At 47.1% G+C, this 27,567-nt stretch overlaps 1 protein-coding gene across 2 annotated transcripts in view; it reads right to left on the bottom strand.

Annotated features, from left to right (window-relative positions):
• KCNAB3 (potassium voltage-gated channel subfamily A regulatory beta subunit 3) overlaps positions 1–27,567 on the bottom strand; it is a 37,805-nt gene that overhangs the window by 7,261 nt on the left and 2,977 nt on the right. Inside the window, exons 2-10 of one of the 2 annotated variants that reach the window (XM_083185526.1) lie at positions 19,554–19,597; positions 18,311–18,348; positions 18,119–18,198; positions 16,574–16,618; positions 16,389–16,433; positions 15,457–15,521; positions 14,177–14,263; positions 8,852–8,937; positions 2,067–2,187 (exon numbers count right to left, since the gene is read on the bottom strand). In XM_083185526.1, coding sequence (XP_083041652.1) covers positions 2,067–2,187; positions 8,852–8,937; positions 14,177–14,263; positions 15,457–15,521; positions 16,389–16,433; positions 16,574–16,618; positions 18,119–18,198; positions 18,311–18,348; positions 19,554–19,597 — 611 coding nt within the window. The remainder of the gene's footprint in view (positions 1–2,066; positions 2,188–8,851; positions 8,938–14,176; positions 14,264–15,456; positions 15,522–16,388; positions 16,434–16,573; positions 16,619–18,118; positions 18,199–18,310; positions 18,349–19,553; positions 19,598–27,567) is intronic. The other variant, XM_083185527.1, reaches the window with a different exon arrangement.

Genomic DNA, 27,567 nt, shown 5'->3' with positions numbered 1-27,567 from the left:
CAGAGATGGCACCTTCCAATGTCTTCTGTATTAAGTCTCTGCGCTTATGTCATGTCCTACCCCTATGTCATGTCCTACCCCTATTTCATGTCCTACCCCTATTCTATATAGGATTGTGCATGTAATTTATTCTATATAGGACGCACCTCTAGACCTTTAAAAATATGTATCTGTGAACATCTTAACAACATTGAGAAAGGTGTAGAGCAGGCATGTCCAACATTGGCCCTCCAGATGTTGTGAAACTACACATCCCAGCATGCTTTGCCACAGTTTTGCTATTAGAGAATGCTAAAACTATTGCAAAGCATGCTGGGATGTGTAGTTTCAAAACATCTGGAGGGCCAACGTTGGACATGCCTGGTGTAGAGTCTCACTCTTTGCCCCACCATTTTAAATTAAAACACAATTCCTCTTGTGGCCACATTGTCAGGTTCTTTGGACATAAACAAGTAACCACCAGTATACGTAATAGGAACCTGGCTGGCACTTTGGCCAGGGAGGAGATGAGGTGTATTTATGACTTTAACACCCTAACACCAGGGGGCCTCAACCTGGATTTTGAGGTTAAGTGGTTCCTTTAAAAAAAAAAAATCATTGTGTTTTTATTGGCCCTTTTAATTATATGAATTATTTAGTTGATTGTCATTTGATTCTTTATATGTCTAATAATTTTTTTTTATTGTGTGAAGAATTTCATGTGCAAAATATTTAGTATGTTTTACTTCTTATTTGCTTATTTTTCTCTTTGGAGGACAAATTGGCTTTACATAAGAAACCACTCCAAATGATCTAAAAAGAAAATGAAGCCGTATATACCAACAGCGGTTACCATGAAAATGCAAATTAACCAAAATACCCTGTGGAGCTTAGAAGATCAATAAAGTTTCTCCATTCAAACCGGTGTTCCACCTCCAATATGGCGACCGGATACTGGCTTAAATATGGAGAGGGGGCAATCAGGAGCATTCTCCTTGAAAACGATCACAGAGGTGATTGAAAATGCATTTGGAGCTCCTGCTGTCCATCTAGTGGATCTTTGGATGGACTGTGGACCCGTTACCCTGTTTGCCTAAGTGTGGAGGTTGATCCCGGGTATTCACCTCCTACCCTATGCGCATATTCTTAGTTCTCCACCACCTGGGTAATTGGCCGTTGCTTATCTCATTTTCCATGTGTGTTTGTATTTTTGTTTAAATAAAATGGTATTATTCTATGTACCATTGTTTTGTTCATTTTCTTGGTACCTCTGAATGACATCTGGAGTACAACAGCCCCCATTGCTGCTGGTTCAGGGGATCCATTATTTGACATTGCCTTTCAATTTGTGCGGAGAAGAGGAGACGTTCCCTAGCAAAAAGGAGCGCGTGGTATTTTACACTATAATCTTTATTGTGGAGAAGAGGATCGTTCCTCTATAAACAGGGGGGTAACTTTCCTTTAAAGGCGCCATTGGAGGGGACATTTTTATCTTTTGTTTGTTCTGCCTTATGTTATTGTATTATAGGGATACCATTAAGTTGTACCTTCCCTCAGGCTGCCAGGCGCACAGATGGATTTATCTCACTCTTTGCTGCATATGTCCTAGCCCTATGTCATGTCCTACCCCTATGTCATGTCCTACCCTTATGTCATGTCCTATGCCTGCAGCCAGTGATACCTCTTTCACATTCGCAGTCCCAGGGAATGTGTTCCCGGATGCATCCCGGGACACTACCTGGGAATGTACCCATTCACACTGGCCACCCGCCCCGGAATGAAGTCGGTCGGGTGGCGTCATCTGGAGGCTTGGCCGGGGCGGCGCTGGGAGGGGTCAGAACCAGCGGTGCATTTTCACTGCAGTGAAGGGGATCTGGGTCACACTGACCCGGAATACCCGTTCTCACTGACGCATCCCGTGTCGATTCTGGGTTCTACCCAGGTCAGGACCTGGGTAGAAATCCCGGAATGCTGAACACGGGATGTTCGTCCAAGACCCTTTCACACTGAGCTAAATCCCGGGTTGATGCGCGTTCATGTGCAAAAACCCAGGGTATTTTTGCAAGTGTGAAAGGGGTATGACTCACCGATCTTATGATACAGCTCAGGTAGTTGTGTCTCCACCTTCTCTCGCTGAAAGAGGTGATACTCGGCTTGCTCGCACACCGGAGGGATGAGGTTAAACTGGCGAGCCACAGAATAGGCTTCCTGGCAAGATAAAAGAGAAACTCAGTGATTAAAAGGATGACATACAGTATGCTACATGTAGTACCTAGGAGGATCTCCTCTGCTACTTATATCCAGTCTTCTCCAGTCCTATTCAATAAAGCTCTAGTTCTAGAAGGACTGTTACATCCCAATGCCATCTGCAAGAGGGATCTATATGTATGACGGCGTGGTTTACCTGTACAGACATTGGGGCTGATTCATGTTAGCAAAGCGAAGACGCAATCAACTGGGCAAAACGGTACTTATGTAGTATCTGGGCTGCCGATTTTGTGATTGTATGCCTTACCTTAAGGCATACAATCAGATGCGATGCGATGCGATTCGATACGATTTTGCATAGGATTCAATGTTAAGAAGGTCCTGTTCATTTCCCCACTATCCAAGTGGGCATAGAGTTGATTTTATATAGCGTGGCGAGCGCAGCGAGCCACCGAGCCCGAAGCGTGGCGAGCGAAGCGAGCCCCGCGAGGGGACGCATATTTCTTAAAAAGTATTCCTTGTACCCTTGCGGGGCTCGCTACGCTCGCCACGCTTCGGGCTCGGTGGCTCGCTACGCTCGCCACAGGTTTATATCCAACTCCATGCCCACTTGGATAGTGGGGAAAGGAAAAGGACCCCTTTTTCCCATTGAATTCTATGTTAAAATGGACTCAGACCATTTTAACATTGAATCCTATGGAAAAATCTTGACCATCGCATCGCATACGATTTGGTCGCATGCGATGCGATACGATGCGATGCGATCCGATCCGATTTCTAAATCGGCAGCCCAGATACTACATAAGTACCGGCAAAACCATGCTGCACTGCAGGGGGGCAGATGTAGCATGTGCAGAAAGATTAGATTTGGGTGGGGTTTAAACTAAATTGCAGTGTAATTCCGGGAACCCTGCTGGCACTGCAGCCTTGGTCTGAAGCCATAGCTAGATTAAGTGGGATGGGGGGATGCACGGTATACTGTACCCCGGGCCGCCTGGATGTTGCACACTGACATCACTAGCTGTCCCTCTTATGCAGCAGCAGAAGCAGGCAGTCAGAATGTAACAGGACAGTATGGAGTGCAGGCGGAGACACAAGGGTATCAGGTTTAAGAGCTGGACTGGAATGGGTCATGTTGGTAGATATGCATAATGTAATATAACCCACCTTCCACTGGGGCACCCCCAAGCCTAATACGGCCCTGTCTGTAGCCGGGTGTGGATCGTATTGTTGACACCACTTAGGTCGACTGTCAATAGGTCGACACTGTTGGGTCAACATGGGTGGCAAGGTCGACATGGGTTTAGGTCGACACCACGTTAGGTCGACACGGGTTAGGTCGGAAGGTCGAAATGTTTTTTTTTTTTTACTGTTTTTTTACCCGAATGTCGACACAGTCCACATGGACACAGTTGGAAGTGAACCGCAGCCCCTCGCATCGCTCGCAATGCTTCGGGCACACTATTTTATTCTCCCACCATGCCATAGTGGATGGTAGGGCATGAAATACCGCCTGTCGGCACATGTCAGCTCAAAAAAACAGTAAAAAAAACCATGTCAACCTTCCGAACTGTCCACATAACCCATGTCGAACTAACGCTGTGTCGACCAAAAACCATGTCGACCTTGCCACCTGTCGACCTTCACCCATGTCGACGTAGACACCTGTCGACCTTGCCACCTGTCGACCCAATGGTGTCGACCTAAGTGGTGTCGACAATACAACCATATCCCCTGTAGCCCATGGGGTCAACCTCAGGAATGCTTCCTAATCTGGATATTGGTAAATCTGGTGCCACCGCTTCCCCGACAGAAACCTATGGAGGATGCTGCTGCCGACGGGAATGGAGGGATTGTAGCTGGTATCGGAGATACATTCTGGTGATACATTGAGGCATAACCCCCGTAAACAGCTGCAAATATTGGTTGATAAATAGGCCCCTTAGTTTATTTCTGATAACCTGATGGAATACACTTCTATGATGGCAAACCCCTCAGAGGTACATAGTGCCTCGTGTTTCTGAAACGGTTCCCGATGACCCATATGGTGTCACATCCCTTAGAGGTTGTCAGCTTTACTACAAAATCCATGGACAGATGCGTCCAAGATTTATTTGGCACGGGCAACGGCATTAACTGTCCTGAGGACTAAATCCTGGAACATTGTTTCTGTCACGAAGCAGATCCATATTCCTTTGTGTCTTCCTCCATACATCCCAGCCGAGAGAGGAAGTTATCATAAGGGTGGTCTGAAATCATATTATATATGAAAATGATGGTCTGCATGTGGAACACGGTGTGAGCCTCAGTCTCTGGCTGAAGCGGGTTCTGGAGTCTGGTCTGGAAGTTGGTTGGCCTGATGTAGTTCCTGTCCTGGGTGGTAATCAAGGGCATAGGGGTAGGGAGGTTGGGCTTAGCCGTGCCCAGTCTCCCAGTACTGGTGCTAGAATATCACATATAGGATAGAAGGAACCAGGGTGGCACTAGTTATATGATTGGATCTGATGGTACATAATATCGGACAGGAATCAGTGGTACAAGATATCGGATTGGAACCAATTAAGGAGTTCTCACAGAATCACACAGCTAGACTGTGGACAGTATTGCACTGGCAGGTTCTGTCTCTCCGGGAAGTCCCTTTATACTCCTGGCTGATCAAAGATTGGCAGCACATGTCAGGTGACAGCAAACTGCTGCTCCCGTTGGTGGATGAGCAGTCACATGATACAGACTGTCATGGCTGCACCCAGCAGACAGCATTGGAGGGAATACTGTAAATGAACGTGGAAGCCAGCGAGTATATCGGAAGCGATGGAACCGGAGAATGGAAGAAAGTAAGTAGGCTGTCAGCTCCACAGAATAGAGGGAGACAAGAAAGGGACTGCCCTAAGGTAGTCCGAGGGCGCTGTCAATGGGGTGTGTGTCAAGAGAAAGCTGCTACTTAAAGGGACTGAGTGGGTCCCTAAGAAAAGAGAGGATAAAAAGAGAAATGAAGTAGCGCTTTACCAATGAGGGAAGATCAATGTAAAAAACATTTAATATGCATAGAATAATAAAAATTACATGTACATAAACATATGAATAATAAAAAATGGGGAATAATGATGATATAAAACTCTCTCAAGGGCCCACTGTATGTGCCACTATATTTGATAGGATCCGTTCCTATTAGTGCCGTCTTGGTGAAAAAGGTCCCAAATGGAACGATGCAGTTCTTTGAACTGGGGGTACAAATGGCTATCCACTGGATTCAATGAACACAATAGGAGATGGGTATAATTACCGCTGGATATCCCTTTGGAGACTTGTATCCATGTAGGACTGCTGTTTCAAGCTGTGTTCTCCGTTTGAAGGGAAAAAAGGTGGATGATATGTTTCTCCTGTGTAGGAATCACGATGGTGTGGAGAGCAGGTGGAAATGTCCCGAACATGCAATGGCTCCAAAATGTGGAGGTGAAGACGGCTGGTTGGATCCTAATAAGCACAATGTAGCGATGGCAGTTAGGGGCCCTGAGAGTGAGCAGCTTCCAATGCGTTTCACTGACTCTAGGGGCAGCTTTTTCAAGGATATGCTGCTGTGGGTCTGGTGTTTTGCCCTCAGCCTATAGTAGGTGTGGGGTGGAATGGTTTGCAGCTAAAGGGGCTGGTGTGGTAGCGGCGTGCGCTCCAAGGCTTGGAGGGCAAAACACGTATCACGTTACTATGACAATATCGAATGTTTAAGGAAACGCTATTCTGGACACCTGAAATCTGTCCAATAGCGTTCCTTCATGTGTTGCTTCCTTATCTTATTTTTTTGCTTAAATCATGTTGTTTCATTATAAAAACGTATTTGAGATGCTCCTTTTTAGTTTTGTTGCCTTCTATTGTTCCCCAGGTTTGAATAATATGTATGAAAAATCCAATGAGATGTGCATGTGCACAGGTGCATTATGTTTGACAATCAAATGCAGGTATAAATACCCCCACCAGACCCACAGCAGCATATCCTTGAAAAAGCTGCCCCTAGAGGCAGTGAAACGCGTTGGCAGCTGCTCACTCTCAGGGCCCCTAACTGCCATCGCTACATTGTGCTTATTAGGATCCAACCAGCCGTCTTCACCTCCACATTTTGGAGCCATTGCATGTTCGGGACATTTCCACCTGCTCTCCACACCATCGTGATTCCTACACAGGAGAAACATATCATCCACCTTTTTTCCCTTCAAACGGAGAACACAGCTTGAAACAGCAGTCCTACATGGATACAAGTCTCCAAAGGGATATCCAGCGGTAATTATACCCATCTCCTATTGTGTTCATTGAATCCAGTGGATAGCCATTTGTACCCCCAGTTCAAAGAACTGCATCGTTCCATTTGGGACCTTTTTCACCAAGACGGCACTAATAGGAACGGATCCTATCAAATATAGTGGCACATACAGTGGGCCCTTGAGAGAGTTTTATATCATCATTATTCCCCATTTTTTATTATTCATATGTTTATGTACATGTAATTTTTATTATTCTATGCATATTAAATGTTTTTTACATTGATCTTCCCTCATTGGTAAAGCGCTACTTCATTTAGCTCCACAGAATAGTGTGAGATGTGATACCTGTACATAGCTCCTGTCCTGACCTCTGAGACCTTCAGCACAAGAAAATAGTATGCTATAAGCAGGGCTATTTTTCAGTAGGCTCCAGCAGGAACTGAGGCCCTTATTCTAGTTCACTCTTTCTGACAAAATATTTCTTAGATGGACAAAACCATGTGCACTGCAGGTGAAGCAGGTGTTACTTGTGCAGAGATAATTAGATTTGGGTGAGGTTTTACACCTGCCTCACCTGCAGTGCACATGGTTTTGTCCATCTAAGAAATATTTTGTCAGAAAGAGTGAACTAGAATAAGGTCCTCAGTTCCTGCTGGAGCCTGCTGAAAAATAGCCCTGGCTATAAGTGATACAAACAACACAAAATTGTAGAGTCAACTGATTCAATCCAAAATTGTGTCATATGGGGAAGAAAATCATGGGGCTTTCAAACCAAGGTCATAGGCGTACAAGGATTATTTAGAATGTGCAGCGGTAAGGGCTGGCTGCGGGCAAGATCAAACCTCGCAGTGGTGTAGCAAATGCCCCCGCAGACCAAGTGGTGACTTGGGGGCAGCGACACCGGATTCTTGCAGATTCTATGCTGTCGGCATGGAAATCTGCTGAAAATGTTGGGTTTCGGGAACGCTGCACCGCTGGCACACATGAAACCTCTGGCAATGAGCATGAAACCCCTGGCAATAAGCATGAAACCGCTGGCAACGAGCATGAAACCCCATTGGCTTATTATTTGATACAAGCCTGTGCTACTGGCAAGATCAACCAGAAATCTCTGGAGACTGGAGGCAGAACTACCATTGGTGCATGAAGTGCAGTGTAATGGGGCCCTTGAAGACTAAGGGGCCCACTGCTGCCCCTGTCACCTTCCTGTCACCCACTGTTTTTCCCTGTCACCCTATGCCTCCCTCTGTCACCCTATGCCTCCCTCTGTCACCCTATGCCTCCCTCTGTCACCCACTGTTTTTCCGCCTCACTCTGCCTCTCCCTGTCACAGAGAGAGAGGGTGCAAATGCACTATGCGATCATTACATTACAATATATAATAAGAGGTTGTTGGTATATCATTGGCCAGTGATATTGGCCTGCCCACCAATCGTCCAGGTCACCTCTTGTCGAGCAGGTCCCTCACACTATGAGATCACCACCTGGGACGCAGGGAAACCCAAAACATGATCCAGCTAAGGACCTCCCCAGGGCATCACAATGAAGAATAGTGATAGTAAAGTGGTAAAATTATAAGTATGAAGGTCCCTACTATATGTATGGAGGTAGGGATGATAGACGGAATCTGACTGGTTGCTATGGGCAACGCCACCTCTTTTCATTTTTAGAACTTTTAGGAAATGTACCCAGCGGTGGGATTCAAATAAATTAACGACAGGTTCTATGTCCTAATGCCCATTGCACATAAAGCTGCACGCCATAATGCTAATTACACATCAGACCACACACCGTGATGCCCATTACACATTATGCCTCACACCATGATGCCCATTACATATTTGAAACATAAGTGCCACTTACCTACATGCTCATTGCTAGGTGGGTTTTGCTCGATGCCAGGGGCTTCATGCTCAATGCCAAGGGGGAATACACACTGGTTGCCAAGCGGGAGTGAATTGCTGCCACATCTTACAGCCGCGGACGCTCACAAGGTACTGTAAGTGGGCAGAGAGCTGCGTGATGCCCGGCTGTATACTGAAAGCAGGTCCGTGGATATTCTGAATTCTCCCGCTGAACCGCGAGCCAATAGGAGCTCGCTGCCCGGCAGCCAATAAGAAGCCACCACTACCGCTCCTTATTGGCTGCCGGACTGCAAGCTCCTATTGGCTCGCGGTCCATCAGTAGCATTCAAAATAGCCGTGGACCTTCTTTGTGTATACAGCCTCTCTGCCCGGCTGTCACAGCTGCTTACAGTACCTTGTGAGCGTCAATGGCGCTTCTTAGCAAACGGTTCTGCAGAACCGATCGTATATTAGGTATCAGTTCGGCAGAACCGGTGAGAACCGGCTGAATCCCACGTCTGAATGTAACCCTTGGTATCTGATTCATCCCTACTCCGTGTCTCTTACCATGATTTCCATGGCATTCCAGCGGGACGTTCCCCAATACATCGCCATACCCTGGTTAATCACAAAGGTCATGGCTCTCACAATCTCTGGAACACAAAAAGACAAAACAACCTAATTGTACTTTAACAATGATTTCATGTACAGTAATAACAGGGTTTAATGTAGCACATAACTAGAAATGAATGAAACCCAATCATACCGCCCGACCTCAGTGCAGACTGGGATCTTTGCGCATACCAGAAGAGCAGTGAGCCCAAAAAGGGGTGTGGCCTTATGGCAAGAGGTGCGGCGTGCCACAATCGGTGTGTGGGGGAGGTACAGTATGCCCTTTCACCATTCTGTAGATAAACAGACTGATCTACCAGATCACACTGTGACTAGCACAACAGAGTGAGGCCACCCAATAAAGAAACTAGGAAACAGCGCCACCTACTGTCCAGGAGTACTTAACCTATAGCTGTTGTTATAATGCAACACCTCTTCTCCCAACTGGGGGCCCAGCATTTCCTGGGAGTAACCACGAAAACGCTGGGCATCCTCATGCGAACGCAGGTGTGCAGCTGCCTGCTGGGAGCGGGGGCCGCTGACGTTGTACGACGTTCTCGGACCATCAAATGATTTTGCCCCCGTGTGCGATGGCGGGGGAGTGGGCATTTGCTCACCCGGCGCCGGTGGGCAGTGTAAGTTGACTCACTAAGCAGCAAATTTATGGTGACGATTGTGATTATTCAGGTTCGCCACTAATGGGCCCATTTATTGCGTTCCGGGCGAAATAATACCATCCGTGATCGCATTGCAATATGCGATCCTATCGGCAGCATGTATGATTGCGCAGGGGGAGGGGCTCCGAAGGTCACTGAGAGAGGAGGTGATGGCTTCAATGGGATCTGCAAACATGAGGCGAAATGGATTTTTAATTGGGGATCCTCTATCCTGTTGGGGTAAACGGATGTGTGGAACATAATAACATACAGTATGAGTCGCTGATCTCTCCGGCTACATAGTTACCTACTATCTGTTTACAACAACTCATTTCTATTTTGGAAATGTTTTACAGCTTTATAACATATTATATACCGTTTTCTTAACTGAACGATCTGTTCTGCTATAGGGTGTAAAATGCCAATGAAATGGTTTTTGCTTCCCTCTCGTAGATGAATGTGTGAAAATATATTTTTAGCCGACATGTGTAGACAGGCGGTATTATCATACCCTACCATCCACTAGTGCGTGGTGGCAGAATATAATTGTGTGCCGAGCGCGGCAAGCCATGCGAGGGGACGCGGGACACTTACATGGTGTCCATTTTGACTATCTCGATATTCGGGACAAAAAAAAATCATAAAAAAATCATGTCGACATTTTGACCATCAACCTTCCCATTGTCGACCTAATGCTTGTGTCGACCATTCGTCTGTCCAACTGTCTACTCTATCTCAGCCAGGCACATATTTCAGTGGAGCTAAGGGCTATTTTAAATTCGCACGCTGCGGTTCCTACCGGACGGCAAACCGCCAGACAGGCAAAAGCCACGCTGGGATTGTAAATTGCCAGTGACAGGGCTGGCCTGGGCCCGGCTGCCGGGATGTAGCCGGATCTATCCTCTGGAAAGGAGCAGCCCCATCCTAACAGGTCAGTGTGTGCACAGGGAGATGGGGGACTTTCACACACACACTCCGGTATCAGCTCTCCCCGCCCCCAATATGACATCATATATAAACCCCGCCCCCAGAAGTCTTGTGACAACCATGGCAGAAACAGATGTAGATATATTTAAAATATTTTTCTATATTTTTTTATAAAACCGGTGCATGTGATGTCCGGCAATTTAGACTTGTCCAAATTAGCCCCATCCCTGATGATGGGGGAATGCGCACGTGCGTAGTCATTTATGTGCATTTACACCCCCCTGGAGCGGGCGCCTTCGAGAATTATACACTCGCCGGGGAGTTCGTATAATGATGTACAGGCAGGGGGCGGTTGCAGGGGTCCGCCCAGCAGTTTATGGAAAAATGGTGGGCGCCCCCATAGAAACGCTGGGCTTAACCCTAATACGTAGATGTGCCACATGACATCAGTGCACGCCCCCGTGTGTGTGTGCGGTGGGGCAGAGTTTAAGACATGCCAGTCTATCTTGTTGTTCAGGGCTGCCACTAGAAATTTTGGGGCCCGGGACTGATTTCCAGTCCTGGCCCCTCCCCCATCTCCCTTCACTTACCGACCGCAGTACGCAGTAGGTCCTGAAGCACAGGCTTCTTCAGAGCAGGATGCCAGTGGCCAATTAAAATGCAGCACCAACTGGTGAGCCAATTAGAGCCAAAGGAACAGTGCAAACACTAAAACAGACTGGGAGCATACACACAATACACAGAGAGGATACTGGGGGAACTCACAGGCACAGGTAGGGGCTGGGAGTATGAGAGCCCAACGGATAGAGCATCTCCCAGTATCAGAGAATAAGTATCTCTCCAGTAACAGGAGAGATACCTATAGTGGAGCTTGGTGTAATGCTTCGACACGTGAATGTACTTGTTGCTATAGGCAACCCCAGTCCCAACAGGGTACTACAGAGGGAGGCCTATAGATTCCTAGGTCAGAGATGAAGAAGACCATAGGAAAATATCCTAAACCCGTACCCCTCGCTTGCAGTACACGGGTTCAGCTAGCTGCCACCAAGCTGACACCCGTGGGCTCTGCACTGAGGGAAAGGGTAAGATATCAGGACCAGAGCTCACCTGCAGCACACAGGTTCAGCTAGTTGACACCAGTGAGTGCTGCACAGTGAGAGAGGTAACACAGGAAATGGGGGAGTGTAACAGCAACCTAGCTGGATCCACAAGGTGGTACAGGGACCCAGCAGTTACAGTCACAACTCCTGATTACGGCTAGGTCTGGATCAAGGCGCAAAGACGCAAACTCCAAGACCTATATTATTGTAATCAACATACAATACAATTGCTAGGAACTAACTAGGCACAGGACAAGGCTGACTGGCTATCTGACTAGGATTCTGCAGCACCTGCCTAGCCTGAGAGGAAGGTTTATATAGCAGGTGCTGCCACGCCCCACTCAGACATCACAGACTGTGAGCACAAAACCAGTGCCGGATTCCCTGCTGTGAACAGACTGCCTGTCACCACTGCAACAGTAAAAACCCGAACCGGAATATCAGCTGCGCTCAGGTTACTTTGCTAACAGTGTAATACAGAGAGAGGACAGGCCAGTCTATCTTTGTGTTATACAGAGAGAGGACAGGCCAGTCCATCTTTGTGTTATACAGAGAGTGGACAGGCCATTCTATCTTGGTGTTATACAGAGAGAGGACAGGCCAGTCTATATTGGTGTTATACAGAGAGAGGACAGGCCATTCTATCTTGGTGTTATACAGAGAGAGGACAGGCCAGTCTATCTTGGTGTTATACAGAGAGTGTACAGGCCCGTCTACCATGGTGTTATACAGAGAGGGAACAATCCAGTCTATCTTGGTGTTATACAGAGAGAGTACAGGCCAGTCTATCTTGTTATTATACAGAGACAGGACAGACCAGTCTATCTTGGTGTTATACAGAGAGAGGACAGGCCAGTCTATCTTGGTGTTATACAGAGAGAGTTGGTGTTATACAGAGAGAACAGGCCAGTCTATCTTGGTGTTATACAGAGAGAAGACAGGCTAGTCTATCTTGGTGTTATACAAAGATAGTACAAGCCAGTCTATCTTGGTGTTATACAGAGAGAGGACAGGCCGGTCCAGTCTATCTTGGTGTTATACAGAGAGATTTGGTATTATACAGAGAGAACAGACCAGTCTATATTGGTGTTATACAGAGAGAGGACAGGCCAGTCCAGTCTATCTTGGTGTTATACAGAGAGAGGACAGGCCAGTCTATCTTGGTGTTATACAGAGAGAGGACAGACCAGTGTATGTTGGTGTTATACAGAGAGAGGAAAGGCCAGTCTATATTGGTGTTATACAGAGCGAGAACAGGCCAGTCTATCTTGGTGTTATACAGAGAGAGGACAGGCCAGTCTATATTGGTGTTATACAGAGAGAGTACAGACCAGTCTATCTTGTTGTTATACAGAGACAGGACAGACCAGTCTATCTTGGTGTTATACAGAGAGAGGACAGGCCAGTCTATCTTGGTGTTATACAGAGAGATGACCGGCTAAGGGACAGTTACAGAACCATGTAGCTTAATCTGCTATATAAATCAGTAACATTATTTCAGTGTCATTTTGTGACAAATTCCTCACTTCCGCCTGTTACACATCCTGGAATTCTCGCAGTTTGTCAGATTAATATAGAACGGTCTATTCTTAGGCGGCTATTCCTCTGTCCACCTGTAGAGGGACCAACGCTCCCGTCAGTGTGAGACGCAGGCAGCAGGCTCAGTGCTGAGGTCATCACAAATAGTTGGGGGGATGGGGGAGGAAGGAGACCGGAGAGAGGAGCATTATGCAGATAATGACAGAGGGGACAATCATGTGGGTGTGTAGGTGCCCATCAATATATAGATCGCAGACGCCGGGGGGGGGGGGGGGGGGCATAATTGGAGAAGGTTAGTGTGTATACACCCATAAAACGTAACATTTTATAATAAAAGTGAACAATGTCCATATATTGTCAATATTACATATTACTATCCATTGTTACATATTACTAACATTAACATTAACTAACATTATATTAGTAAATATATTACTAACATTAAAAGTGTTTCTATTGACAAAATACTGGCAAATTCACATTATAAGAACCACACTTGTGGATGGCACAGATGGTGTCGTGGTTAGCATTGCTGTCCCACGGAGGTCACTTACCACCATGAAGTTTATTTGTTCTCCCCATGCCTGGGTGGGTTTCCTCCGGGCCCTCCTGTTCCCTCCTCCACTCCAAACATATACTGGTAGGTTAAATGGCTCCCAACAAGATTAACCCTAGTTTGTGTGTGTGAATTTGATAGGGAATTATAGATTGTAAGCTCCACTGGGGCAAGGACTGATGCGAATGAGGGAATACTCTCTGCGCTACGGAATATGTATGTGCTATAAATAAATAATTGGTAATACATATATAAGCCTATATCTGGAGCAGGAGCGTGCTGGGATAGGGCATCAGGTAAGAAGCTGCAATATCCTCACTCTGATATTTCTAGGAGAGAGAGATAAACGGGCAGATGTATTAAGCTTTGGAGAGAGATAAAGTGGAGAGAGGTATAACACCAACCAATCAGCTCCTGACTGTCAGGTTACAGGCTTGGTTTCACAGAGAGATGGACGGGGCGAATGGGAAGGAAAGACAGAAACGGGAGAATATGACTGTACCTTCCATTGGGCTGTTTGCATCCATGCGATTTGCAAATACAATATCGACGTATTCTAACTGCAGCCGTTCCAGGGACCCCCGGAGACCTGGCGGGCAGTGGAGATCATTTAAAGGTTATTTGCAAGGAATGAACAATAATGAGATTATAGCAGACGTGAGGAAAACACAAGTGCAGCAAGACCTTTGTTAGGTTGGTTGGTTCGTTGGTGCGGCGGGCGGCGCTTCCCCGCTCAAATGTATGCCGCGTAGCGAGTGCACCTGAATCAGCCCCAAAGTACAAACCACTTATTGTTTAGACAACAGTAATCGCACAGTGGGTGTGGATCGTATTATCGACAGTCATTAGGTCGACACCGTTGGGTTGACATGCAGGAAGGGTTCTAGGTTGACATGGTTGAAGGTCGACAGGTGTCTAGGTTGACAGGGGACAAGGTCGATATAGCGTTAGGTCGACATGGGTTATGTTGACATGGTGTTTTTCACAATTTCTTTTACCCGAATGTCGACACACTCGACATGGACACTGTTTGAAGTCAACCGCTTCGCTCGCGATGCTTCGGGCACGGTGCCTCACTGCACTCGGCACACTATTTTATTCTCCCACCACGCCCTAGAGGATGGTAGGGCATGAAATACTGCCTGTCGGCACATGTCGGCTCAAAAAACCCATGTTGACCTTGCGACCTGTCGACGTAACCCATGTCGACCTAACGCTATGTCGACCTAAACCCATGTCCACCTTGTCCCCTGTCCACCTAGACACCTGTCGGCCTTCAACCATGTCGACCTAGAACCCTGTCGACCTTCCTGCATTTCGACCCAACGGTGTCGACCAAATGACTGTTGACCTAAGCGTGATCGATAATACGACCGTATCCCCGCACGGTGATCTTAGCAAATGTTGCAGGCTGGTGCATGTAATACTCCATTCTCACTGCTAGGCAAATTCCCAGGTCATGCAAGTCTGCTAATTTGCCTTTTTTCAGTGTGAATGGGTCAACCTGGGTCGAAATTCTTGGGTCTCCAACCCTGATTTTTACCCGTTCACACTGCAAAAAAAACCTCTGTGTTAAAAGGCAAATAACCAGGTTAGAACTGTTTCACCCGGTAATTTGCCTAGCAGTGAGAACGGGGGTCCGGTGCTGCAGTCTCCAGCATTTAAATGGCGGATAAAAGCTGGGTTGACACTAGCATTGTGAAAATAGTATAAATTAAGGCACAAAAAGTTATCTGAAGATGGAAAACTCTTTTAAAAGCCTTCTGGTCACCAGATACTCACCCTCAATAATGTGCTTCCGAGACAGACCCCTCTCAGTCTCTGCCCTGGGGAGACGGTGATGAGAACCGTGGAAAGAAATAGAGAATTGTGTTACTGCTGTTACGGACACTTTGCCCTGACATGTAGCGGAGAGGCCATGAATTAGAATGTGTGCTCCGTAGCCAAGAAAAATACATACATAAAAGGTACACCAATAGTCAGGTAAATATTTGTCACTGCTTCCTAATTGTAGTCATTTGCCCCCCCCCCCCAGGAAGAAGGGTCTCCCATCCGAGAGAACACTGACATCATCAGCTCTCCTTCTTGTGCAGCAGCAGAATGAAAAACCAGGCAGCCAGAATACGAGCTGCACGTATATTAATATATATCATATATAAATGTCTGGAACTCTCCCATCGATTGTATAAATAATTACCACTGTTGTCAGATGATTTTAAATCATTGATGGTCAATGTCCATCTCTAATCACTGGTTTGGGGTCACTGTGGCATAACGTGAACTGGGGGCACTACAATGTGGTGCAGGGAGTATTTACACATTGTACATTTTAATACCATAGCCGGCATTGTACATGGATCATAGTACAGATGGGGTCTATGTCGGAAGTCAATAGGTCGGGAAACATTCATATGTGTGGCTGATAGTGTCAATGTTATCTCAGCACTGTGTAGTCCCCGAAACATGGAAGAGTTACTACTCATTTGGATTAGAGAAGAATTTAGAGAGTCAATGTACAGTAATGTGTCACATGCATTTAGAGAGTCAATGAACAATCACAACATAATGCATCAGCAGTGAAGGTTTATATACTGTATATATATATATATATATATATATATATATATATATATATATATATATATATATATATATAGTCTACCAAGGGGTCACAGTTCTCCGCACAAGTCAGAGAGGTCGCTTCTGACACTTACTGTCCTCCCCAGTAGATTTTAGTTGTCACCACATAACTGGAGCGTCTTCAGGAAGAGAAGAGAACAGACAGGTTAGAACAGAGGAACAGAGTTAGAACCTAATACTGTTAGATGTCAGATGATTGTCAGATGATCGGATGATAAATGTGTGTTCCAGTTGTATGACATGGATATTGAGTCCTCACCGCCATTCTTTCTTCTTCAGTATATTTCCCAGAGTTTTTTCTGCCCTGTTGGGAAAGAATGCAGAGGCATTGGCATAGCTATGGGGCCCAGAGGCTAAGGGGGCCTAGTTTACTTGCACCCAGGCCATATAGTTGTCTGCCTATATGAACTGGGGCGCTACAGTGTGGCGTAGTGTGAACTGGGGCACTACAGTGTGGCACAGTGGGAACTGGGGTACTCCGGTGTGGTATAATGTGAACTGGGGCACTATAGTGTGGCATAGTGTGAACTGTGGCTCTAAAGTGTGGCATAATGTGAACTGGGGCACTATAGTGTGGCATAATGTGAACTGGGGCACTACAGTGTGGCATAGTGTGAACTGGGGGCACTCTGTGGCATAAGAGAAATAACAGTTACAGAGAGAGGTGTGTCTCTAAAAGAAATGAGGCTAAAGGCCCACAAAATTCTAGATATGCCCCTACGTCGCGACTTCATGCTGAGAAGGTCAGGACCCATTTTGGGGTCAGGACCCACAGTTTGAGATCTGCTGCATTAGTGGAAGCCCTGTTATTTACCCCAGCAGATCCTGTTTCCCTTATCTAACTGTCATGGCTTCCACCATTATTGTACCCTTGCTATTGGACCCTTCTTACCGAAGTGCCAAACTGGCCTGTCCTTGGGTATTCTCTGCGGGATTACCAGTGTCTCTACTTTTTTTTTTTTTTAACTGAACTCCACATTGGCCTACAGGGACCGTGGCCTTTTTCCCTTACACAGCCAAGTGTGTGTCCAACATTAAAGGCAAGATGTGTCTAATTCTGAACTAGGTTCTCCAGAAATATGAATCCACCCAAATTTTGTGGGTCTGAACCGAAGTGAAACCTGGTCCATTCAATTCTTCCCACAGTTGGGAATTTTGATTTTAAATCTGAATTTCGGGTTTTGGATTGCAAGAATTACATGATTTTAGTCGATTGTTATCAATGATTACCAGATCATTTTTTATTTTTACTGAACCAAAAACACTTGAGGGTGGTTTTTCTAAAACAAGGAGTCCGCAAAACATCTCTAGTCTGAACTAAACTTGCTGTAAAACCTCAGATAAATGTAGTCAACAGAGTTTTTCCCACACCACCTTAGGTTTTCCAGAATGTATGAGACCATGGCCTGCAGCAGGTAACTTTGGTATATTCTGGGGTCCTCCAGAAGAGCAGTCCCTACAAATTCCTATGGGGCTGCCATCTGGATGAATCCACCGAGCTACAACTGCTATTGGCTTAAATTATAACAAAGTGGCCCAAAGAGGGATCTGAATTATTCTTCTCCAGTAGTGGTCACTAGGGCAAGCTGACATAAATATGGCATAATAAAAAGTAATATATACCCATAATTGTACCATGGAGATACCAGTAGCCAGGAACAGATGCAGAGCTGTTCTTACGACAGTACAAGACCCCAGACCTTTGTATTTGTCCTTCTAGCAGAAGATCATCCCTTGTCCTTCTGCTTATTCCCCCCATTACTCTATTTACATGTATCTCGTGGCTCTTGGCCTCGTGTCTTACCTGCCCGCCGCATACACTTCCGCAGTGTCAAACAGGTTGACCCCGTGTTGATAGGCCATAGTCATGAGATGCTCAGCCACCTGGGGGAGGGTAAACAGTCCAGGTTAGAGACCTCAGCGATCTTCTCCGTGCGGCCAACGGCAGCCTGTTCCTTCCACCAACCTTACCCCAACCCTAACCATTCCCCCTTACCTCATCTGTGATCTGAGACCCAAACGTCACCCAGGTGCCTGCAGGTGGAGGAGAAGGAAGAGCGGTAAATAGTAAGTGCATTATGGGGTAGTGGATTACACTCCTTGGGTTCAGGAGATATTCGGCTTCCTACCAGAATGTCCACCGGCTACAGAGCTAACCCACATGGTTGCGGACAAAGAAGCACCACCAGCCGTGTCATCGACACCAGCCCTATGGTGGTGGTTATTTAATTGAATTGTGGGTCATGGAGCTGCTTTATTAATTGAGGACTGGGTAGGGATGGCCATGAACCATTGATGGTTAGTCGTCACCACCCATTATTGATCATCGATGGTGTGACACTGATGATCGATGGTTTTAGGGTGAAATAGGTCTATGTATGAAACATGAATCGTATTAATTTAGTTTCTGGGCTGGTTGGGGGGAGACGACTTATTTTACGAAAGGTTGATTCAACGATGGGGCTGGTATTCATGTGGGACGAAGGTTTTCACTCATTGCTAGGCATTGCACATTGTTTGTACCTGTCTATTCCCGCAAGCAGGGGTCCAGCACTCTAGGATCCAGCAAATATGTTTAATCCACAAGCAGCAATGAGTAATGAAAGCTGCAAGAACAGGCGGGAAAGAAGAACGGGACGGACCTCCGCTGACCTGATTCTGGAGGGGCAGTCACGGATCTATGAGACAGTATGGCCCGCTCTGGAGAGATGAGAGTTATGTAGTGCACACTGGGGGATGGCGCACTACCAGTGCCTCAACCTCGGGTGACCGGGACCCATAAGCCAAACCTGGTGCTCCGTTCTGATCTATAAATACAGTGTATATATGAAAAAAGGCTAGCTATGCCTCACCTCTACGAGGTGAAGTACCGCCAGTGACCACTAAAGGCCGCTTTACTCCTTTGTGTGCTAAAAGATGTTATAAGACTCATAACAGAAAGTGAAAGCAATTTTTGGAGGGACAATGATCTGTGTCAATCTTGCCAGATATGGAGAGAGGGAGCTGTAAAGACAGATTGGCGGTAGGAGCAGATAGGGACTGGGGGTGGGGTGGAGAGGTTGTCGGATTAAAAACTGCCACAGTTCAAAGTGAAAGTAAAAACTGTCACAGCTCAAAGTAAAAGTACATTGCAGAAGCTGTCGTTTTGATGGGATTTTAACTACTGGGCTTATGAAACCTTTAGTCACACCAGTTATGTTACAGACAGCACAAGTAAATGACTCACGCAGTGCACTCACCCAATCCTAGGCAGGAAACACGTAAACCCGACTTTCCCAGATTCCTAGGGATGAAATAAATGACTTTAAGGTACTGTCAGTCCCCATATATTTAGACATTTCCTATAGTAAACACAGCCTGATTGGTTGGTACACCCTCTCCACTTGAACCCTCCCCAAGGTTTGATACATTTCCCCCTTTATAAGTCACATATGCCAGAACGAGGATAATAAAATATCTATATAATAAATGCAGAAGGTCGCATTTTATGAGTGCCATATTTCTATGATGCCGGCGTCTGAGCCTCATATACCAATTTTAAGGCATTGGTCTGTAGATTTGCAGAAACATATTGCCATTGCAATCTGCTGCTTAGTTTCCGAGATATGCAGCAAAACGTTTGTCTGCCATTTACAGTACATCACCATTGTGCTCTGGAATATGTGACAGTTGGTCAGCTCACCCTGTGCACCTGCTGGGTGACCTGGAACATGTGACATGCTGGGTGGACTGCAAACTGTGACTTATTTGCAGACACCCAGAAAACCTTTTCCCTGTCAAAACTGGCCACATCGGCTGGTAAAAAATTAATAGCGATAATTAATTAATAGCCAAAAAGTCGACTAAAAAGATCGGATAAAATCGAAACTTAAAAAAGCAACACTATACCCATGGATAAACTCACGGATTAAAATACAAAATTTGCTGCATAAACACAATACAATAGGATTAATACAGTCAATCACAAACAACTATAGGCCCTTATTCAGATGTACCCTGTATAGAGAGAGTTAGATTTGTGTGAGTTATTTTGTTTCTGTGCAGGGTAAATACTGGCTGCATTATTTTTACACTGCAATTTAGATTTCAGTTTCAACACACCCCACCCAAATTTAACTCTCTCTGCACATGTTACATCTGCCCCACCTGCAGTGCACATGGTTTTGCCCATTTTGAGAACAAATTTGTACTGCGATCAGATCTGAATAAGGGCCATAGAGCAGGGTTGCCGACCCTCCCGGAATTTCCGGGAGTCTCCCGAAAATCGGGACCCCCTCCCGGCCCCCCGGAAGGGTGGGAAACCCTCCCGGATTCAGGGGGGACCCCCGCTGTCCTCCGGATTGCGGCATTAAAATGCTGCAATCCTCGGGTCTCAGAGGAGGGGGCGGAGCTAAAAAGGCACAATCGCGCCATTTTAGCCCCGCCCCCTCCATGGAGATCCGTGAATTCCCTGCTTTACCAGCATGGGGCTTAGTGATGTCACTCGTAAGCCCCGCCCCCTGAGCGGCTGCTGAAACTCTTCTCTCCGGGCTTCTCCCGGAGAGGAGAACCTTAAAGTCGGCAACCCTGCCATAGAGTAGAGGTTAGTAACTGTAAAAAAAAAAAAAAAAAAAAAAAAACAATACATGAAAACGGGGGCAAGGCAAGAGTGCAAGGCCATGCACAAAATTTTGAACATGCTCGGAAGGCGCGTGTGGGTCCCGATCTCCAGATTTTGAGAATTGGGAGGTGTGTGTGCATTGCATACCCGGTCCCATTGGTGGGGCATTGCGCGACTGGGGCAATCTGAGGCGAAAATTACCTCACCAAAAGGGTAGTGGACAAGTGGAATAGCCTCCCATCAGAGGTGGTAGAGGCAAATACAGTAAACATGCCTGGGATAGACATAAGGACATCCTTGCACAGAAATAAGGATCAAACAGGATTTAAGGGTAACAATTTGGTTAAAAAGGGGGCAGACTAGATGGGCTGAATGGTTCTTATCTGCCGTCAAATTCTATGTTTCTATCTACTCCAGACTCATAAACAGTGAAACCAGCCAGGACACTTAAGGCCCCCATACACTAGCCGATTTTGGTCAGATTTCAGCCAGATCAGTCGGATCTGGCCGAAATCGGACCAAAATCGGCTAGTTTTGATGTCCCCTCAGATCCGATGCGCGGTCCCGTGCGCATCGGATCTGCGTCGGGTGGTCGGACCTGCTGCACGTCCGACCACCCGACTTGGGACCTAGTGGGGCGGCGCGGCGGTGGAGGGAGCAGGGGGGGCTGGGGACACAGACGCTGTCCCCCGCAGCGGTGCACACAGACGCTGTCCCCCGCAGCGTCCTCAGCAGCGGGGCACACAGACGCTGTCCCCAGCAGCGGGGGACACAGACATGTCCCCCGCAGCGTCCCCAGCCCCCCTGCTCCCACCTCTGTAGCCCCCCCCCCCTGCTCCCCGGGTTTTTTACATGTGATAAATCGAGACGATTTATCACATGTAAAAAATGGCACATCAAGTGCCAATCTAATCAAGCTCCCCCGGGGAGCAGCCGGGGAAGCTCAGGGGGAAGTCGGGGGCGACTTGTCCTAAGGACAAGTCGCCCTAGTGTATGGGGGCCTTTACAGACAGTGAAACCAGCCAGGACACTTACAGATAGGGGCCCAATTAGCACACCCAGGCTCACGTCCCATAGACAGATGATTTATGACAGGACGCACAGAATAAACTTGCTTCAATGTATTTAATGAATATTTAATAGGATAACATCCATTCAGTCAAACTAATAGCCCTATATAACATTTTAGCAGTCAGCGTAAATGCGTATTGCCCGATTCTAGAGAGGTAACCATTTCTCGGGACGTTTCCCTTCCCCGTCGTCATCTGTTCCCTTATATCAGCGAAATGTGAGGCCATGAACAGGCGCACGGCATCTCTTCAGCGATCACCACTGCTCAGATTAGAGTAGCGGTGATCTCCGCCACTAAAGCCCCCCCAACCCGTGGCACACGGGATGGACCGCGGGACAGGTTCCAAATATTCGATAGATCACATGCTGACCTTTTATAATTGCGATGTATCGCATGCGGAATGGGACCAGGGCTCTGACCTGAGGGGGACATCAAACACATCCAATTTGGCCTAATTTCTCAGCCCGATACGTATGGTCGGGTGAAATCGGCCCAAATTGGACTAGTGTATAGGCCCTTGAGCAGAGCCGGATTAAGGGGGGGCCCGGGGGTACGTACGGCAGATTCCTCATCTCTGAGGCCCCCTCCCCGAGCAGCAGGTTGCAGAGATATCTGGAGGCAGCAGGGCTCTCTGCACTGTGTGAGTACAGAACTCAGGCACAGCAGCAGGGGGAGCTACTGAGCACGTGCAGCCCCTACAGAAGCAGCAGTTCTGCTCACATGGCCTCCAGCACTGAGGGATCTGTCCTGTCCTCCTCTAGTAAGTGCTATATTATGTGTGTGTGTGTTTGTATGTACTGTATATATGCTATATATGTATGTATTTATGTATGCATGCATGCTTCGATTGTATTTATGTATGTATGCAGCATGCATGCTCTCACTCTATGTATGTATGCATATATATGTATGTTGTGTGTATACAGATGTAGCGCCGCTCATTCAGTGCTGGGGCTCGCCAGACCACCCCCTCTGGCAAGCGGACGCTCCATCTGTATGTATGCTCTGTTTGTTTGTTTGTTTGTATGCATGTATGTATTATGTATGTATTATGTATGTTGTGTATGTATGCTGGGTGTGTATTGCATGTATGTTTGATTGTCTCCTCAAACCTGGAGAGGAGACTGTGTGCAGCTTTTTCTGGGGGCGGGGCTTGCCATCATTAAGCCCCACCCCATTAAGCCTCTCCTCCAATTTGTTAAATGCCGCTATTCACAGCTCTTCGGGGAGGGGTTGGTACTAAATTATGCAATTTGCGTCATTTTAGACCCACCCCCTCCCAAAGAGCCGCAAATGGCAGTATTTGACTGGCAAAAGGAGGGGGTTCGGGGCTGATGAGGTGGGGTGGTGCTTAATGCGGGAGTTTTACCCACCCTTCTGGGGGCCAGGAGGGGGACCTGATTTTCGGGACCCTCCCGGCCATTCTGGGAGGGTAGGTAAGTGTGGTGTGTAGTTAAAATTTAGGTTTTACCACATTTTCAATTGTACTTAGACCCGGCCGGCGCATTTTCGCTGCCCAGAGTTTTGACACCTTTGGGTAATGATACCCTATAGAACCCTATGGGCTTCTTAATGCCAGCCGCCACAACCTGCCCCAGACGCCAACCCCACTCCCCGGCATACCTTTGTCAAACTTCTCCTCCCCCTAGCATCACAGCCGGAGGTCCTTCCGGCTGCAGGGGAGAGGAGGAGGCTTTCAGGACACCTGCTGCCCGTCCAGGGAGAAGAAAGAGAGCCCAGGGAAGTGACAGAGACCCCCCCTTCCCCCCCCCGCACACCACATCACAGGTATCGTGGGGGGCATATGTCACCGCACTGCAATGCTGATCGCATATGTTAATACATATGTGATAGCAACACCGTGGTGGCAGGGCGAGGGGCGGCGATGTATTTTAATACATCCCACCCAGAATGTGAGGTGGGGAATGGAGGCAGCAGGAAGCCACAGACGGAGAGTTATATAGTGGGAGGGGCAGGGTCCCCAGCAGCAAAAGTAGTGATATGAGTCGCGTGATACATGAAGATTGTGTCGCAGAACTGCTGTCAGCCACACAGCATGCAGACGTTTATTACACATACATATATATTTCCAGTACTACTCTCCCGGGCTAGGCGCTGTGTAACCCTCCCAAAATCTATCGCATGGCAGAGAGCTCAGACACAGAACCTCGCGGCATCTCTCTCCAGCACCCTCTGCGAGGTAATCACACATTGGGATTATTCTGGTTCACTTTTTCTGACAAATTCCTTCTTAGAAGGACAAAACCATGTGCACTGCAGGGGGGCAGATGTAACATGTGCAGAGAGAATTAGATTTGGGTGAGTTATCTTGTTTCTGTGCAGGGTAAATACTGACTGCTTTATTTTTACACTGCAATATAGATCTCACTTTGAAGTAAAACCCCACCCAAATCTAACTCTCTCTCTGCACATGTTACATCTGCCCCACCTGCAGTGCACATGGTTTTTCTCCATCTACGAAGGAATTTGTCAGAAAGAGTGAACCAAAATAACCCCCATTATGTGAGCCATCAGGAAGACTGTTATTGGTATTAAACCTGAGGTCACCTCTCAAGGATATGTTATTATTGGCATCTGTGATAGGTACAACGTGGTGATGTCACACTGCCAGCCAGACATGGTGGAGCAGACTACAACCACATCTGCATACAACCACATTACAACCACATCTGCTTACAATCACATCTGCATACAATCACATCTGCATACAACCACATCTGCATACAACCACATCTGCATACAACCACATCTGCATACAATCACATCTGCATACAACCACATCTGCATACAACCACATCTGCATACAATCACATCTGCACACAACCACATCTACACACAACCACATCTGCACACAACCACATCTGTATACAACCACATCTGCTTACAATCACATCTGCACACAATCACATCTGCACACAACCACATCTGCATACAACCACATCTGCATACAACCACATTACAACCACATCTGCTTACAACCACATCTGCATACAACCACATCTGAATCAGGAATGTATGACACCCATGTGACACACCCACTTGTATCACTGACCCCATCACGCAGCCCCCCCACCCACCCACCCTGCCCTGTCCTGTATTCTTGTCTTGTACATCTCCCCGGCCACTACATCAGTGAGGAATATAGCTTTTCCTGCAGTTTGAGGCCTCTCTGGCTGTCATTACAGCAATGTACAGAAGTGTCACACAAGAGACGGAGCAGCATTCTGACAGCGCTATTAATAAATGCACCATTCCCACTTCACATATACAGGGGAGCGAAGTACCGGCAGACACCCCCCTCCCCCTCCTTCCCCCATCCACCGTGACCACTTTAATACGGAAATGGAAGTCCCAGGGGTAAATTTACTAAGCTTCGAAAATTGAAAGAGTTTCTGTTGCCCATAGGAACCAATCAGATTCTGTCTGTCATTTTCTAGGATGCAATAGAGAAATGACAGACAATGTGATTGGTTGGTATCAGCAACATCCTCTATTCTCCTGCGGTGGTCCAAATGTAAATTACGTGACGCGACTTCAAATAAGAAACCGCGGTAATAGACGAGTCCCCTAGTATCAGCTGGTCGTGTCACTAGGCAAACAGCCAATCAGAAGTAGTAGTAGTAGTTTGTTTATTTATAAGGCGCCACAAAGTGTCCGCAGCGCCGTACATAGCAAAAAAACAAAAAAAATGCCAAGGTAACGTAGAGTGTGTTCATAAAATACAGCATAAATAGGGGTATAGCTGGTAGAACCAAAATCAGCATCAGTTCTGAAGAAGTTGTCGAAATTGTCGAGGAGACTGAAGATGAAGTAGAGGAAGGGAAGAACAGGGCAGGAGCACAGGTGAGGTAAAGAGGTAGGGTGAGTAAGTGAGGAAGGAGGACCCTACTCATAAGAGTTAACAGACTAAAAGGAGGTGGGTGGACGAACGAAAAACAATAGGATAAGGAGGAACGGATGGAGGGGTAGGGTAGGCAGGATAGGAGGAGCGAAAGAAGTTAGTCGGAATAAGTGGGTTTTGAGGGAGCGCTTGAAGGAGGTAAGGGAATCAGAAAGCCTGATGGGTGGCGGGAGGATGTTCCAGTGCAGGGGGGCAGCGCGAGCGAAGTCTTGGACACGGGAGTGGGAGGAGGTGATTAGGTGAGAGGTCAGGCGACGGTCGGCGGCGAAGTGAAGAGGACAGGAGGGAGTGTGGATAGAGATCAGTGAAGAGAGGTAAGGAGCGGTGGAGGAGGAGAGAGCCTTGTAGGTGGTGGTGAGGAGTTTAAAGAGAACTCAGATGAATGGGGAGCCAGTGAAGAGATAGACAGAGGGGGGAGGCGGAGGTAGAGCGGCGGGAGAGGAAGATGAACCTAGCAGCAGCGTTAAGAATGGATTGGAGAGGGGCGAGGTGGGTGAGAGGTAGCCCGGAGAGAAGGATGTTGCAGTAGTCAAAGCTGGTAGAGAGTGAGTAGAGAGTACTGCACTCATCATGTGCCAGTACAACCGGCCTCTATAAATAACCCTATGGGCTGCAAATGGCAGATTCAGCAGAGGGTCCCCCCAGCAATGGTGGCCGCGCAGCAGTGGTCTGAGGGATTGCACATGTGCGGCGGCGTACTGAGGAAATGTCAGGGATAAGCATGTTTGGAGCCCCTGCAGGTACAGTCACCCGCTATAATCACATATTGCAACGTGATTCTGGGCACTAATATCACCAATATCAATAAATAGGCCCCTATGTCCTTCTGTACTCTAGTACAATTACCCACACCCATTCTGCTATTCCAGGGAATGCACCTCAAAAGCTGGGCACAGGGACACACCTCAGCAGCAGGGGCATAGGGACACACCTCAGCAGTGGTGGCACAGAGACACACCTCAAGAGATGCACATGGACATACCATACCTCAACAGTAGTGACACAGGACACATCGCAGCAGTGTCAAGGACACACATCAGTAAGGGTACTGGGACACACTTCATTAATGGTACAGGGACACACCTCAAGAGAGGCACAGGGATGCACCTTAGCAGTGGTACAGGACAACAGGTTATGTCTCACAGCAGTAACACATGTATGTCTCACAGCAGTAACACAGGAATGTCTCACAGCAGTAACACAGGAATGTCTCACAGCAGTAACACAGGAATGTCTCATAGCAGTAACACAGGAATGTTCCACAGCAGTAACACATGTATGTCTCACAGTAGCAACACAGGTATATCTCACAGCAGTAATATATCTCACAGCAGTAACACAGGTTGTGTCTCACAGCAGTAACACAGGAATGTCTCACAGCAGTCACACAGGTATGTCTCACAGCAGTCACACAGGTATGTCTCACAGCAGTAACACAGGAATGTCTCACAGCAGTAACACAGGAATGTCTCACAGCAGTAACACAGGAATGTCTCACAGCAGTAACACAGGAATGTCGCACAGCAGTAACACAGGAATGTCTCACAGCAGTCTCACAGGTATGTCTCACAGCAGTCACACAGGTAAGTCTCACAGCAGCCACACAGGTATGTCTCACAGCAGTAACACAGGTATGTCTCACAGCAGTAACAGGAATGT

This window comes from Crinia signifera, chromosome 4 (assembly GCF_055691185.1).
Source record: "Crinia signifera chromosome 4, ASM5569118v1, whole genome shotgun sequence".
NCBI classification, from domain to species: domain Eukaryota; kingdom Metazoa; phylum Chordata; class Amphibia; order Anura; family Myobatrachidae; genus Crinia; species Crinia signifera.
This window is presented reverse-complemented; position numbering and strand designations above follow the sequence as displayed.